This window comes from Salvelinus namaycush, chromosome 1 (assembly GCF_016432855.1).
Source record: "Salvelinus namaycush isolate Seneca chromosome 1, SaNama_1.0, whole genome shotgun sequence".
In the NCBI taxonomy this organism is placed as follows: domain Eukaryota; kingdom Metazoa; phylum Chordata; class Actinopteri; order Salmoniformes; family Salmonidae; genus Salvelinus; species Salvelinus namaycush.
This window is the reverse complement of record NC_052307.1, coordinates 2348155-2361765: the sequence shown is the minus strand read 5'-3', so window position 1 is coordinate 2361765 and position 13611 is coordinate 2348155. Positions and strand designations below refer to the sequence as shown.

The 13611-nt window shown below is 39.8% G+C and overlaps 1 protein-coding gene across 1 annotated transcript; it reads right to left on the bottom strand.

Moving 5' to 3' along the window:
* Positions 1-7655: 7655 nt before the first annotated feature.
* LOC120053546 (C-X-C motif chemokine 13-like) lies at positions 7656-12951 on the bottom strand. Its single transcript, XM_039000683.1, has 4 exons — positions 12888-12951; positions 12076-12211; positions 8004-8084; positions 7656-7837 (listed from the first exon to the last, which is right to left on the bottom strand). Exons 1-4 carry the CDS (start codon positions 12949-12951, stop codon positions 7783-7785), a joined length of 336 nt encoding a protein of 111 aa, XP_038856611.1. The 3' UTR covers positions 7656-7782.
* Positions 12952-13611: the final 660 nt, after the last annotated feature.

Sequence of the window (13611 nt, the reverse complement as noted above, 5' to 3'; positions counted from 1 at the left end):
TTCTACATTCATGTGGATGCTACCATGGTTACAGATAATCCTGAATGAATTGTGAATAATCATGAGTGAGAAAGTTAGAGGGTCAAAGATCATAACCCCAAGATATGCTAACCTCTCATTAGGGCCTACCAATAACAGGGGAGGTTAGCATGTTATATCATAGCCCCAAGACATGCTAACCTCTCACCATTACCAATAACAGGGGAGGTTAGCATGTTATATCATAGCCCCAAAACATGCTAACCTCTCACCATTACCAATAACAGGGGAGGTTAGCATGTTATATCATAGCCCCAAGACATGCTAACCTCTCACCATTACCAATAACAGGGGAGGTTAGCATGTTATATCATAGCCCCAAGACATGCTAACCTCTCACCATTACTAATAACAGGGGAGGTTAGCATTTATATCATAGCCCCAAGACATGCTAACCTCTCACAATTACCAATAACAGGGGAGATTAGCATGTTATATCATAACCCCAAGACATGCTAACCTCTCACCATTACCAATAACAGGGGAGATTAGCATGTTATATCATAACCCCAAGACATGCTAACCTCGCACCATTACCAATAACAGGGGAGGTTAGCATTTATATCATAGCCCCAAGACATGCTAACCTCTCACCATTACCAATAACAGGGGAGGTTAGCATGTTATATCATAGCCCCAAGACATGCTAACCTCTCACCATTACCAATAACAGGGGAGATTAGCATGTTATATCAAAGCCCCAAGACATGCTAACATCTCACCATTACCAATAACAGGGGAGGTTAGCATGTTATATCATAGCCCCAAGACATGCTAACCTCTCACCATTACAATAACAGGGGAGGTTAGCATGTTATATCATAGCCCCAAGACATGCTAACCTCTCACCATTACAATAACAGGGGAGGTTAGCATGTCTTGGAGGTATGATCGTTGACCCTCTAACTTTCTCACTCGATCATTAGTCACAATTAATTTAAGATTATCATGGTACATTAATTTAGAAGAAAAACACAGTATTAATTGTTAAACAAAATCTCTTTCTCTGAGCAATTGTATTAATATAAAATAATATATTTTTCTTATTTTGTTTGCATATAATATAGCTCGGTATTGGATTTATTGATATTTTTTATACAGTTATTAGTTCTCATCTTTGTCAAGGGTGACAATAATTTCGGATCTCCCTGTATGTTCGTTATAGGCTACATAGCTAGCAGAGGTCACTGGTATGTCGTAGTGCCTAGTATTAGATGGCCTCACTGTTTCTGGCAGAGTTTGGGCTAGCACCCTGCGAATACGTCATGAATAGGTTATTAGGGTCCTTTATTCTTAGGCAATACCTGGTCATTTCTGTAACTTTAAATTCATACGGAGTTGGATTTTGTGAAGTGATCAAATGTAGCTTTTTTTCCCCCTGGGGTGTTTGATTGAAGGCATATACACTGAGTGTACAAAACATTAGGAACACCTTCCTAATATTGAGTGTCACCCCCTTTTGCCCTCAGAGCAGCCTAAATTTGTCAGGTATGGACTACAAGGTGTTGAAAGCGTTCTACAGGGATGCTTGCCCGTGTTGACTCCAATGCTTCCCACAGCTGCGTCAAGTTGGCTGGATGTCCTTTGAGTGGTGGATCATTCTTGATGCACACGGGAAACTGTTGAGCGTGAAAAACCCAGCAGCGTTGCAGTTCTTGACACATTCAAACCGGTGCGCCTGGTCTCCCACTACCATACCCCCATTCAAAGGCACTTAAATATTTTGTCTTGCCTATTCACCCTCTGAATGGCACACATACACAATCCATGTCTGAAGGCCAAAAAAGTCCTTCTTTAACCTGTCTCCTCCGCTTCATCTACACTGATTTGAAGTGGATTTAACAAAGTGATGTCAATAAGGGATCATAGACCGACCAGGTAAATCCAGGTGAAAGCTATGTCATGGAAGGAGTGTGTATATATACACTGAACAAAAACATAAACGCAGCATGGAAGAATTTCAGACATTTTACTGAGTTACAGTTCATATACAGAAATCAGTCAATATAAATAAATAAATAAATTATGCCATAATCTATGGGATGCAGCCATTGGTGGGCCTGGGAGGGCATAGGCCCACCCATTTGGCAACCAGACCCACCCACTGGGGAACAAGGCCCAACCAATCAGAATCCGTTTTCCCCCACAAAACGGCTTTATTATAGACAGAAATACTCATCAGCACCCCCCCCCCCCCCCTCAAATGATCCCACAGGTGAAGAAGCCGGATGTGGAGGTCCTTGGCTGGTGTGGTCACACCTGGTCTGTGGTTGTAAGGCAAGTTGTATTATATTCTCTTGCAACAGCTCTGGTGGATATGCATGCAGTCAGCATACCAAAAAACTTGAGACATCTGTGGCATTGTGTTGTGTGACAAAACATTTTAAAGTGGCCTTTTATTGTCCACAGCACAAGGTGCACCTGTGTAATGATCATGCTGTTTAATCAGCTTGTTGGTATGTCACACCTGTTGGGTGGATGGATTATTATCGTGGCAAAGGAGAAATGCTCACTAACAGACATACGCTTGTTGTGAGTATGGAACATTTCTGGGATCTTTTATTTCAGCTCATGAAACATGGGACCAACACTTTACATGTTACGTTCATATTTTTGGTAACTTGCAACAACAAAAAATCCAGAAATCCTGTTTTAGAAAATGTTCAGAATCAAGAGGGAATAACCAGGACATGTGGAATCCTTCAACCAGGATTCCTGGAAAACCTGGGAATTTTGAGAAAGTTACCAGAATTTTGCAAACCTAATCCCCATACCCATAAATACAGTGTATGTCTTCATTAAAACCCCTGAGGGAACAAACGCTAAGTTTATATGACTTCAAAGTTACAGAAATTCCCAGGTATTGCCCTAATGTGGATACACTAATACCATGGCAACACTGTAGTGTGTGTGTGTGTGTGTAGTCTGAATCTGTTGTCAACATAACATGCCTTGGCAACGTTGGCTTTGCTTTATTTGCCCATGATCAAACTGACACGTTATGCCTCCGATTTTCAATGACTTCTGTGAAACCAGCTTGAGTGAGTGAGTGAGTGAGTGAGTGAGTGAGTGAGTGAGTGAGTGAGTGAGTGAGTGAGTGAGTGAGAGAGAGAGACTACCTTTCTAATTAATGTTTCTATATGATTTAACATTTACAGTAGACATATACTTGAGTTCCTCTAGTCGTGGTAGGTTGAGGGGAGGAGAAGACGTCAAAGCACCCACTCTTTCTTTCCATCTCCTCTTTCTCAAGGTGAGTGTATTCAGCCTGTTCCGTTGAACATCCCAGAGTTGATAGAGTGAGTCTGTGTGTCTGGGCCCATACTTCACTGCCCAGATACAACTACATTTGTAGCAGTTCTATATCAAAGCCACATAGTATCATCTTTGGTGACTGTCTGATCACTATAACTGGTGATCGTGGGGGGGGATATCAAATGTTCCTGGTCCCGTGTATGTTCATGCTGTCTTGCCAGTTCCGGTGTTCATTTGTGCCGTGGCAAAAAATCAGATCTGGGGACCACGCTACCATTGTCCAACTAGGGTGGTGATTTAGATTTTGTCACCAAACCAAAGTTTGTCAATCTGATCTGTATGCCCAGTCATCGTGCCACCTCAACAAAGTACTGAGAGCAGCGGTGTGAGAACCAATGGCTGCACCCAAACTGGCTGCACCCAAACTACAGCCTTTTCTATTTCCTACTTTGTACGATATAGTATTACAAGCTTTTGAAAAGAGATAAATGTTTTAGATTTTTTTTTAAATGTTTTGTCTAAATGGCTTTTATTTATTTGTGAGTGAATTATTTGAATGTGAAATGAATCTGAATGGTCAAATATTATGAGATGTTATTTTTTTATCCCTTTTTTCATCTGATGATCTCCAAGCCTTCCCAAGGACTTTTACTGCTGTGCTTTTGAACAAGGACTCCCACTTCCAAACACCATAATCATCTTCTAAACTTCAGCTGCATCTTACCTCCACGTCGTCTCATTAAATATCGCAGACAATCATGAACACATCCACTTTCTAGGATACCTTCTCTAATTTGTACAGGATACCTTCTCCTCTAGTTTGTACAGGATACCATCTCTAATTTGTACAGGATACCTTCTCCTCTAGTTTGTACAGGATACCATCTGTAGTTTGTACAGGATACCATCTGTAGTTTGTACAGGATACCATCTGTAGTTTGTACAGGATACCATCTGTAGTTTGTACAGGATACCATCTCTAGTTTGTACAGGATACCATCTCTAATTTGTACAGGATACCATCTGTAGTTTGTACAGGATACCATCTGTAGTTTGTACAGGATACCATCTGTAGTTTGTACAGGATACCATCTGTAGTTTGTACAGGATACCATCTGTAGTTTGTACAGGATACCATCTGTAGTTTGTACAGGATACCTTCTCTAGTTTGTACAGGATACCATCTGTAGTTTGCACAGGATACCTTCTCTAGTTTGTACAGGATACCTTATCTAGTTTGTACAGGATACCATCTCTAGTTTGTACAGAATACCATCTGTAGTTTGTACAGGATACCTTCTCTAGTTTGTACACGATACTATCTAGTTGGAAGCACAGAATCATCTAGAATGTCATTGTATGCTGTAGGGTTAAGATTTCCCTTCACTGGAACTAAGGCGCCTAAATCATTCTGTAAGAGGGGTCTTCTGAGGACAGCTAATCAGCCGTGTAGATGGTTCCAGAGTGGGAATGAAAGCAGTGTAGACACACGATTCCTTGGAGAGAAGAACCGGGCAGTTCTGCTTGAATTCACCTTCTTAGATACAGATACAGATACTCAACTGTAGCATTGATTGTTAAGAGGTTTCCTTTGTCTTTTTCAACCTCGTGTTGCGTTTTGGGGTCCCGACTAGTCGTGGACTTCGGCTGCAGCACGTGGTCAACTTAGTCTGATATGTACATTCTTAACTCGCATGTTTTATACCCCCGGGTCAAAAAGGTGTGTTTCCGTCTTTATGGCAAGTTCTCTGGGGCGTATCTAGTTACGAGGCAAGGTATGGATTAGACTCTGATCTAGTTTAGACAACTAAATTCACAGTTCATCTTTACAAAAAACATTATCTTTGATCGGGATATTTTCTACACAACGCACAGTATGTAAACATCATGTACATATTATGAAAACTCTTCAAGTTACAATGTTTTCGTTATAATGTCGTCATTTAACTTTAAATAACATAACAAAAACGACATACATTTTTATGTTCCGTCTATCGTTGTTACCACCATTTTGACTGATGAAATATATTGTCCCAAAGTCCATTTATTGCGTGTTACCATTCTGAGGTAGACTCTCCATAGACCCATCATACATTACAATCCTCCACACTGAGAGGACAAAGGATTTGTCTGCTGCCTTAATATTTACAATGGGCGTGAGGTGTCATAAACCTCCCCCATCCATCCCTCTCACCCTCTGCGGGGGGGGTGAGAGATGTCTCTGTAGGACTGTGATCCACGGTAACCTGACCCGAACAGGCCAGTCATGACAGTGGGAACAATCATCCAGTGGCTTGTGTCAGCCATATTGAGAGTGGTCATAGATAGATAGCGCCTCCTCCTCAGAGACCTTGCTATTACCCTGTAGAGCTCTCTGTTCAAAAGGTAGAGCGCTAAATAGAGAATAGGATGCCATTTGGGACGCAATCAATGTTTAATCAACTGCACACGTGTGTTTTCTGAATGTAGAAGTCAGAAGTGGTGATCATGTGTTTTCTGAATGTAGAAGTCAGAAGTGGTGATCATGTGTTTTCTGAATGTAGAAGTCAGAAGTGGTGATCATGTGTTTTCTGAATGTAGAAGTCAGAAGTGGTGATCATGTGTTTTCTGAATGTAGAAGTCAGAAGTGGTGATCATGTGTTTTCTGAATGTAGAAGTCAGAAGTGGTGATCATGTGTTTTCTGAATGTAGAAGTCAGAAGTGGTGATCATGTGTTTTCTGAATGTAGAAGTCAGAAGTGGTGATCATGTGTTTTCTGAATGTAGAAGTCAGAAGTGGTGATCATGTGTTTTCTGAATGTAGAAGTCAGAAGTGGTGATCATGTGTTTTCTGAATGTAGAAGTCAGAAGTGGTGATCATGTGTTTTCTGAATGTAGAAGTCAGAAGTGGTGATCATGTGTTTTCTGAATGTAGAAGTCAGAAGTGGTGATCATGTGTTTTCTGAATGTAGAAGTCAGAAGTGGTGATCATGTGTTTTCTGAATGTAGAAGTCAGAAGTGGTGATCATGTGTTTTCTGAATGTAGAAGTCAGAAGTGGTGATCATGTGTTTTCTGAATGTAGAAGTCAGAAGTGGTGATCATGTGTTTTCTGAATGTAGAAGTCAGAAGTGGTGATCATGTGTTTTCTGAATGTAGAAGTCAGAAGTGGTGATCATGTGTTTTCTGAATGTAGAAGTCAGAAGTGGTGATCATGTGTTTTCTGAATGTAGAAGTCAGAAGTGGTGATCATGTTGATCTGACTAAAGAGAAAGTTGTGTTTTTTTAGTTGTTCATTAGTGTTTGGGTAAGACCATTATACAGAGGACTCATCTTTGTATCAATGCCATTATATTATCGTCTGTGAGAGCATGGGCAGCGCCATTGTTGCTGTCTCCATTTTAAAAGTATTCCATTTTCTTCTTCTTTTGTGTTTGAAAAAGAAAAAGTGTGATTTAAATGCCGCCTGCAGTGCTGGAGTCCAGAACAACATATTGTCCTTTATTTATTGTGGCCACTAGATGGCGGTGATATAGCGTTTACAAACCATCACCAACCCAATATGAAGAAGAAGAAGACAATGCTCTGTTCATTGGCTGATCGCTCCCAAACCATAGGAATTCCCTCCCAGTTGACTACTTTAAAATGGTGGAAGTCCTCAATGGCAATGTCCATGGTAAAACCAGGTTATATCCATCTACATTACTCTATCTCTGTGGGTAAGACACAAGGCCTTAACTACCACCAGGAAGTTTGAAAAGGACTTATGCTCCCCAAAGAGCAGGCAAACTACAGCCGCCCCAGTCCCGCCCCAGTCCCACCCCAGTCCTGTCCCAGTCCCACCCCTTACTGGGAGTGGAATCTTATCTGTCAACCCATCAGAGCTGTAGACGTGATGACTTACTTTATGGGATAATGAAACTCACATCAACAAGATAGTAAACATGTGCATTTCACCCTTCCTCCTCCTCAGGCAATAAAATGCTCATTTTTTGTACATATTGTATAGGTTGTGTTTATTTTTCTAGGTTAGACCCAATACATGATTAAAAAAAATGAAATATTCACATTCAATACATACTGAAATAATTTAAGATAAACTAATTAACTTGGTATTAGAATCATATTTCAATTGGTATCACATTGGCATCACATTGGCATCACATTGGCATTACATTGGCATCACATTGGTATTACATTGGTATTACATTGGTATCACATTGGTATTACATTGGTATCACATTGGTATTACATTGGTATCACATTGGTATCACATTGGTATTACATTGGTATCACATTGGTATCACATTGGTATTACATTGGCATCACATTGGTATTACATTGGTATCACATTGGTATTACATTGGTATTACATTGGTATCACATTGGTATTACATTGGTATCACATTGGTATCACATTGGTATTACATTGGCATCACATTGGTATTACATTGGTATCACATTGGCATCACATTTCCATTTAGCTCCAACTTGATACATTCCTGTTCCAATTCACTCAATGGTGGTTGAGATGGGAAGTTCTGCACTTCTCTTCTTCTTGTTGGTTCTGTAGAAAGAGATGGTCTGTGTTAAAGTCAACAGAAGTGTGTGTGTGTGTGTGTGTGTGTGTGTGTGTGTGTGTGTGTGTGTGTGTGTGTGTGTGTGTGTGTGTGTGTGTGTGTGTGTGTGTGTGTGTGTGTGTGTGTGTGTGTGTGTGTGTGTGTTGTATTTACCTTTGTAACTTGGCAATGACTTTGTTGATCCATCTTGCATCTGGAGTCACACAGACGGTGGCTTTGTCCTTCTTGGTAACGCTGATGAATGAAGGGAGGGATATATATTACAGCGTCACCATGGTTACATATCATACACTGCAGAATAAAACCTATCAGAAAATGTCAATATGAACGTACACATATTTAGCAGATGTTATTACGGCTGTAGTGAAATGGTTGTGTTCCCAGCTCCAACAGTGCAGTAATATCTAACAATACACACAAATCTGAGTCAAAGAATGGAATGAAGAAATCTATAAATATTAGGACGAGCAAAGTCTGAGTACTGTATATGTAAATGTATGTATAGATACAGTACCAGTCAAAGGTTTGGACACCTACTCATTTCAGGGTTTTTATTTATTTTTACTCGTTTCTACATTGTAGAATAATAGTGAAGACATCAAAACTATGAAATAACACATATGGAATCATGTTGTAATCCAAAAAAGTGTTAAACAAATCAAAATATATTTTATTTTTGAGATTGTTCAAAGTAGCCACCCTTTGCCTTGACGATAGCTTTACACACTCTTGGCATTCCTTCCACCTCATGGCTGGTTTTTGCTCTGAAATGCACTGACAACTCTAGGAACTTTATATAGACAGGTGTGAGATGTTCCAAATCATGTCTAATCAATTGAATTTACCACAGGTGGACTCCAATCAAGTTGTAGAAACATCTCAAGGATAATCAATGGAAACAGGATGAATCTAAACTCAATTTAGAGTCTCATAGCTAAGCGTCGGAATACTTATGTAAATAAGGTGTTTCTGTTTTTTATTTTTAATACATTTGTTAAAATGTCTAAAACCTGTTTTTGCTTTGTTGTTATGGAGTATTGTGTGTAAATTGATGAGGACAATTTTTTATTTAATCCATTTTAGAAAAAGGCTGTAAACATAATAAAATGTGGAAAAAGTCAAGGGGTCTGAATACTTTCTGAATGCACTGTATGTATATATACATGTGTGATTGAATGTATAGTCATTGTGGACAGTATGTGGATAGAATATATAGTATATCTGTAGAATAGGTAGGATATAATAGTATATGTACAGCAATAGTTGAATAGGATAGCCTTGACTAGAAAAACCTATTTGTAATCTGTGATTGTCTGGAGTCCCTGCCACATACTGAGTTTCGGGGGGAATTGCTATAGACTACCACTGCAAATGCACACATTTATTACAATGTCTTAGCCTTGGTTACGAATAGGAACATTGAACTCATCATCAGTGACTAATGATTGGTTTGCATGGCATGCAGTAAAGCGACTATACTGACTAATTAATTTCCCCTCCACCACGACCTATCCCCCACGCTTCTTCCCCCTATGCGTTAGAAAACCACAGTTTAGCGCTTCGTTCAAGACCTCGCTGACTGACTCACATGATCTATGTGTGGAGACAATGACAGCCACCATGGGTTTTAGGGCGGTTACCAAGACACAGATGAAGCCTGGACAACAACAACAAAAAAGCATGGAGATTCCACTGGGCCTGTGGTTACCAACCAATCGATCGCGATCAACTTCAAGGCATTCCTAGTCGATCACCAAACATTTCTGTAGAAAAGCCGACGATAAAAGTCTTGCGACTCTTTTTTTTTTTTATCGTGTTGCGCTGTTACCGGTAGGTGCACTTTATTCAGAAGCCTTGCGCACCGGGTTGGCAAAGTGTTCCCATTTTAAACAATTTAATTTGTCAGAAAAGACAAACTCCGCCTGACCGGCGGACAGGAAGATCTGTGGATAAATCTAGTGATCCTGCTGCGCTGGCCAATCAGATAGCTCAAATCACTGTGCCTACGACTTCCACGACTCTTGCCACAGAAAAGTTTGATACCAGCCTATGTAAGATTTCATAACTTTTAAAACCATGACCAGAGAGAAATTATCAAAGAATAGAGCTGCTGTTTTTTTATGAGTGAGATCATGTTTAAGTTTTCATTCTGCTCTGTCACTGTTTTTTATTCAACACTATTACAAAACATAAAACATGTTTCTCTCTACTTCCACTCACACTGTAATGAATGAGTAGCCAAGTGTATCGATAGCGCTGTTGTTATTATTATTAGCAGCTCGTCCTGTCTATTTTAATAGGGAGGGATATTTAACTGTCTCTGGTCATAGGAACAACATGAATTTGTGCATGAGGCAGATGCGGTGTGACTCGACTTTAGCCATCAGGTGGAAGACGTTGTCCCCTCTCTCTGGTCAGTCTCACCGGGAGGAAAGGAAGGAGAGAGCAGGACGGTGTGAGGCGGACCCTCTGCTGTTCTCTCCCTCCCTCCGCTGAGACTAATGTGGTGTTCAAAACTAATGGGAACTCTAAAATCTCCGACTTCAGTGTGTTCAAGAGAACTGGATACTGAAAAAAACGAGACCCGATTAGGAAAAATCGTTTTGAACGGTCATCCGACTTGAAAATCCAAGTCGGAAACTGGGGCATCTTTCTAGACTCCAACTTTCTGACCTGAAGTTCACTGACTTCATGATTTGACCTAGTTTTATCCCCAGAGTTCCCAGTTTTCCTGAAAGCACCATGACAGATGCAGATACCATCAGTCCAGTAACATAAAAGCCAATTGTTTCAATTTCTGCTCAGCTGTGCCTCGCAAGTGGTACACCAACTGATCTGTTTTGTAATCAAAGCTCAAGTTTTGAAATATAATATTGTCTGAGAATAACACTATTGTCAGGACAGGCATATACACACGTAGAAAAAAGGGTTCCAAAAGGGTTCTTCAGCTGTCCCCATAGGAGAACCCTTTTTGGTTCCAGGTAGAACTATTAGTCCCAGGTAGAACCCTTTTGAGTTGGCATGTAGAACCCTCTGTGGGAAGGGTTCAACTGTTCTGCCTGTGGCTATCGAACCCTGACCTGTCCACCGGACGTGCTACCTGTCCCAGACCTGCTGTTTTCAACTCTGCTGTTCTCTCCCTCCCTCCGCTGAGACTAATGCGGTGTTCAAAACTACTGGGAACTCTGAAATCTCAGACTTCCGACTTCAGTGTGTTCAAGACAACTGGATACTGAAAAAAACGAGACCCGATTAGGAAAAATCGTTTTGAACGCTCATCCGACTTGAAAATCCAAGTCGGAAACTGGGGCATCTTTCTAGACTCCAACTTTCCGACCTGAAGTTCACTGACTTCATGTTTTGACCTAGTTTTTCCCCCGAGTTCCCAGTTGTCTTGAAAGCACAATGACAGATGCAGATACCATCAGCCCAGTAAAATAAAAGCCAATTGTTTCAATTTATGCTCAGTTGAGCAAGTGCTACACCAACTGATCTGTTTTGTAATCAAAGCTCGAGTTTTGAAATATAATATTGTCTGAGAATAACAATATTGGCAGGACAGTCATATGTACACGTAGAAAAAAGGGTTCCAAAAGGGTTCTTCAGCTGTCCCCATAGGAGAACCCTTTTTGGTTCCAGGTAGAACTCATTAGTTCCAGGTAGAACCCTTTTGAGTTCCATGTAGAACCCTTTCCACAGAGGGTTCTACATGGAACTCAAAAGGGTTCTACCTGGAAGCAGGAAGGGATTTATTCAAAGGGTTCTCCTATGGGGACAGCTGAAGAACCCTTTTGGGTTCTAGATAGCACCTTTTTTCTAAGAGTGTAGCCAATATGTAGCCAATATGATGTGATAATGTATTAGGCATATTGTGATAATGTATTAGGCATACTGTGATAATGTGTTGGGCAAACTGTGATAATGTATTAGGCATGCTGTGATAATGTTTTAGGAATGCTGTTATAATGTATTAGGCAGACCAGGTAATGTTTTAGGGCTACTGTAATAATGTATTAGGAATGCTGTGAAAATGTATTAGGCAGACCAGGTAATGTATCAGGGCTACTGTACAAACCTCATTCATACAGAAGAGTTTTTATTAGCTTAATGTAACTTTTTTTAAAGTCATGTTTAAAAATATATATATTTCAGAAATAGATCTTGGTTTGCTTGTTCACTGTGAAAGTGTTCTTGACTGGTTGTTAGGTGGTGTTAGTTGACTCACATGATCTCTGTTTGACGACAGTGGGCACCTGGAGGTAGGATCTCTATCCTGTGGAACTGCCTAGGAGAGATGAAAGCAGAGGACGTCCGGATGCAGCGACACTTCTGACATGCAGCACAGCCGTTCATGGGGAATGCTGCTGGGATGAAGACCGTCAATATTACATACAATAACAATATAGTATTGTTCCAATTTGGGGTTACAGGTTAAGGTTTAAGGGATAGGGTTAAAACCTTTTTATCATCACTAAAAGTTGCACTTTGAAACATGTGAATGTTACAAAAACAAAACTGATTCTAGATCAGCACTCTTAGGGCTCTATTCAGTCTGTATCATCGCTGAAGTGTTACAGATTAAATCAAATCAAATTTTATTTGTCTCGTGCGCCGAATACAACAGGTGTAGTAGAGCTTACAGTGAAATGATTACAGGCTCTAACCAATAGTGCAAAAAAGGTATTAAGTGAACAATAGGTAAGTAAAGAACTAAAAACAACAGTAAAAAGACAGTGACTGCGTGACAGCAATGTAACGGTAATATCTGATTGAGCCGACATGCAGCGTTTACCGTGAATGCAGTTTCCGCTAAGGAACATTACCTTTAAATTTCACTCAAGCTGCAACGCAGAACTTCTGCCATACGGATTGAATACTGACCCTACTCTGAGACTCTTAAAACTGCAATGGATTGATTGTGATAATTGGAATTAAATTGTTTAAAAAATAAATTATAATAGGTTTGGTTTGTTGATTGTTCAAGAGTCAAGTTGAACAGATTCATAGATATATATAGATAAAAATGCAATATCTCACCTTGAAGAGCCACGAACCAGCAGAGAGTCAGGGAGACCAACAGGTAGTGTGGCTTGAAAGGCATCTTGAGTCTGTGTTGGCTGTGGTCGGCTGGTGTCTACTGAAACTGAATGATGTTGTCTCTGGGTTTATATTGCTGAAAAAAGGAAGTGTGGGGGAATCCCTCGTCTTCACGCAAAATGATGATCAGACTTTTGGAGTTTATAAAAATGTCTATATATATTCACTATTTTAACTTTATCCTTAATTTCTAGCCTAGTGATTCATTCTAAATTAAACATGCCATATTGAGAATCTGTCTTGTTACAATTGTAAAGAGGATTTTAATGATAATATAATCAATTAATACTTCAGCAATCTAGTCAAAACATGGTAAATGCTGAGTAGAACAAGTAGATATTCAGTGGTTAAGATTGGATAGCGTTTAAAAACTGAATTTCTCGTAGACATACAGACAGGTCCATAATTATTGGCCTTGATAAAGATTAACAATAAAAGACTGTATGAAATCAATAATACAAACACTGAGCTATATTGTATGCAAAAAAAAGGGAAATTATATTATTTTATACTAATACAATTGCTCAGTGAAAGTGATTTTGTTTCACAAGTCATATTTTTTTCACAAATCATTTTAACCCCCAAAAAGATGGGGGTTAAAATGATTGGCACTGCTGTTTTCAATACCTCACCTTGAGAGGATAATGGCCACTGAGCCTTTTTC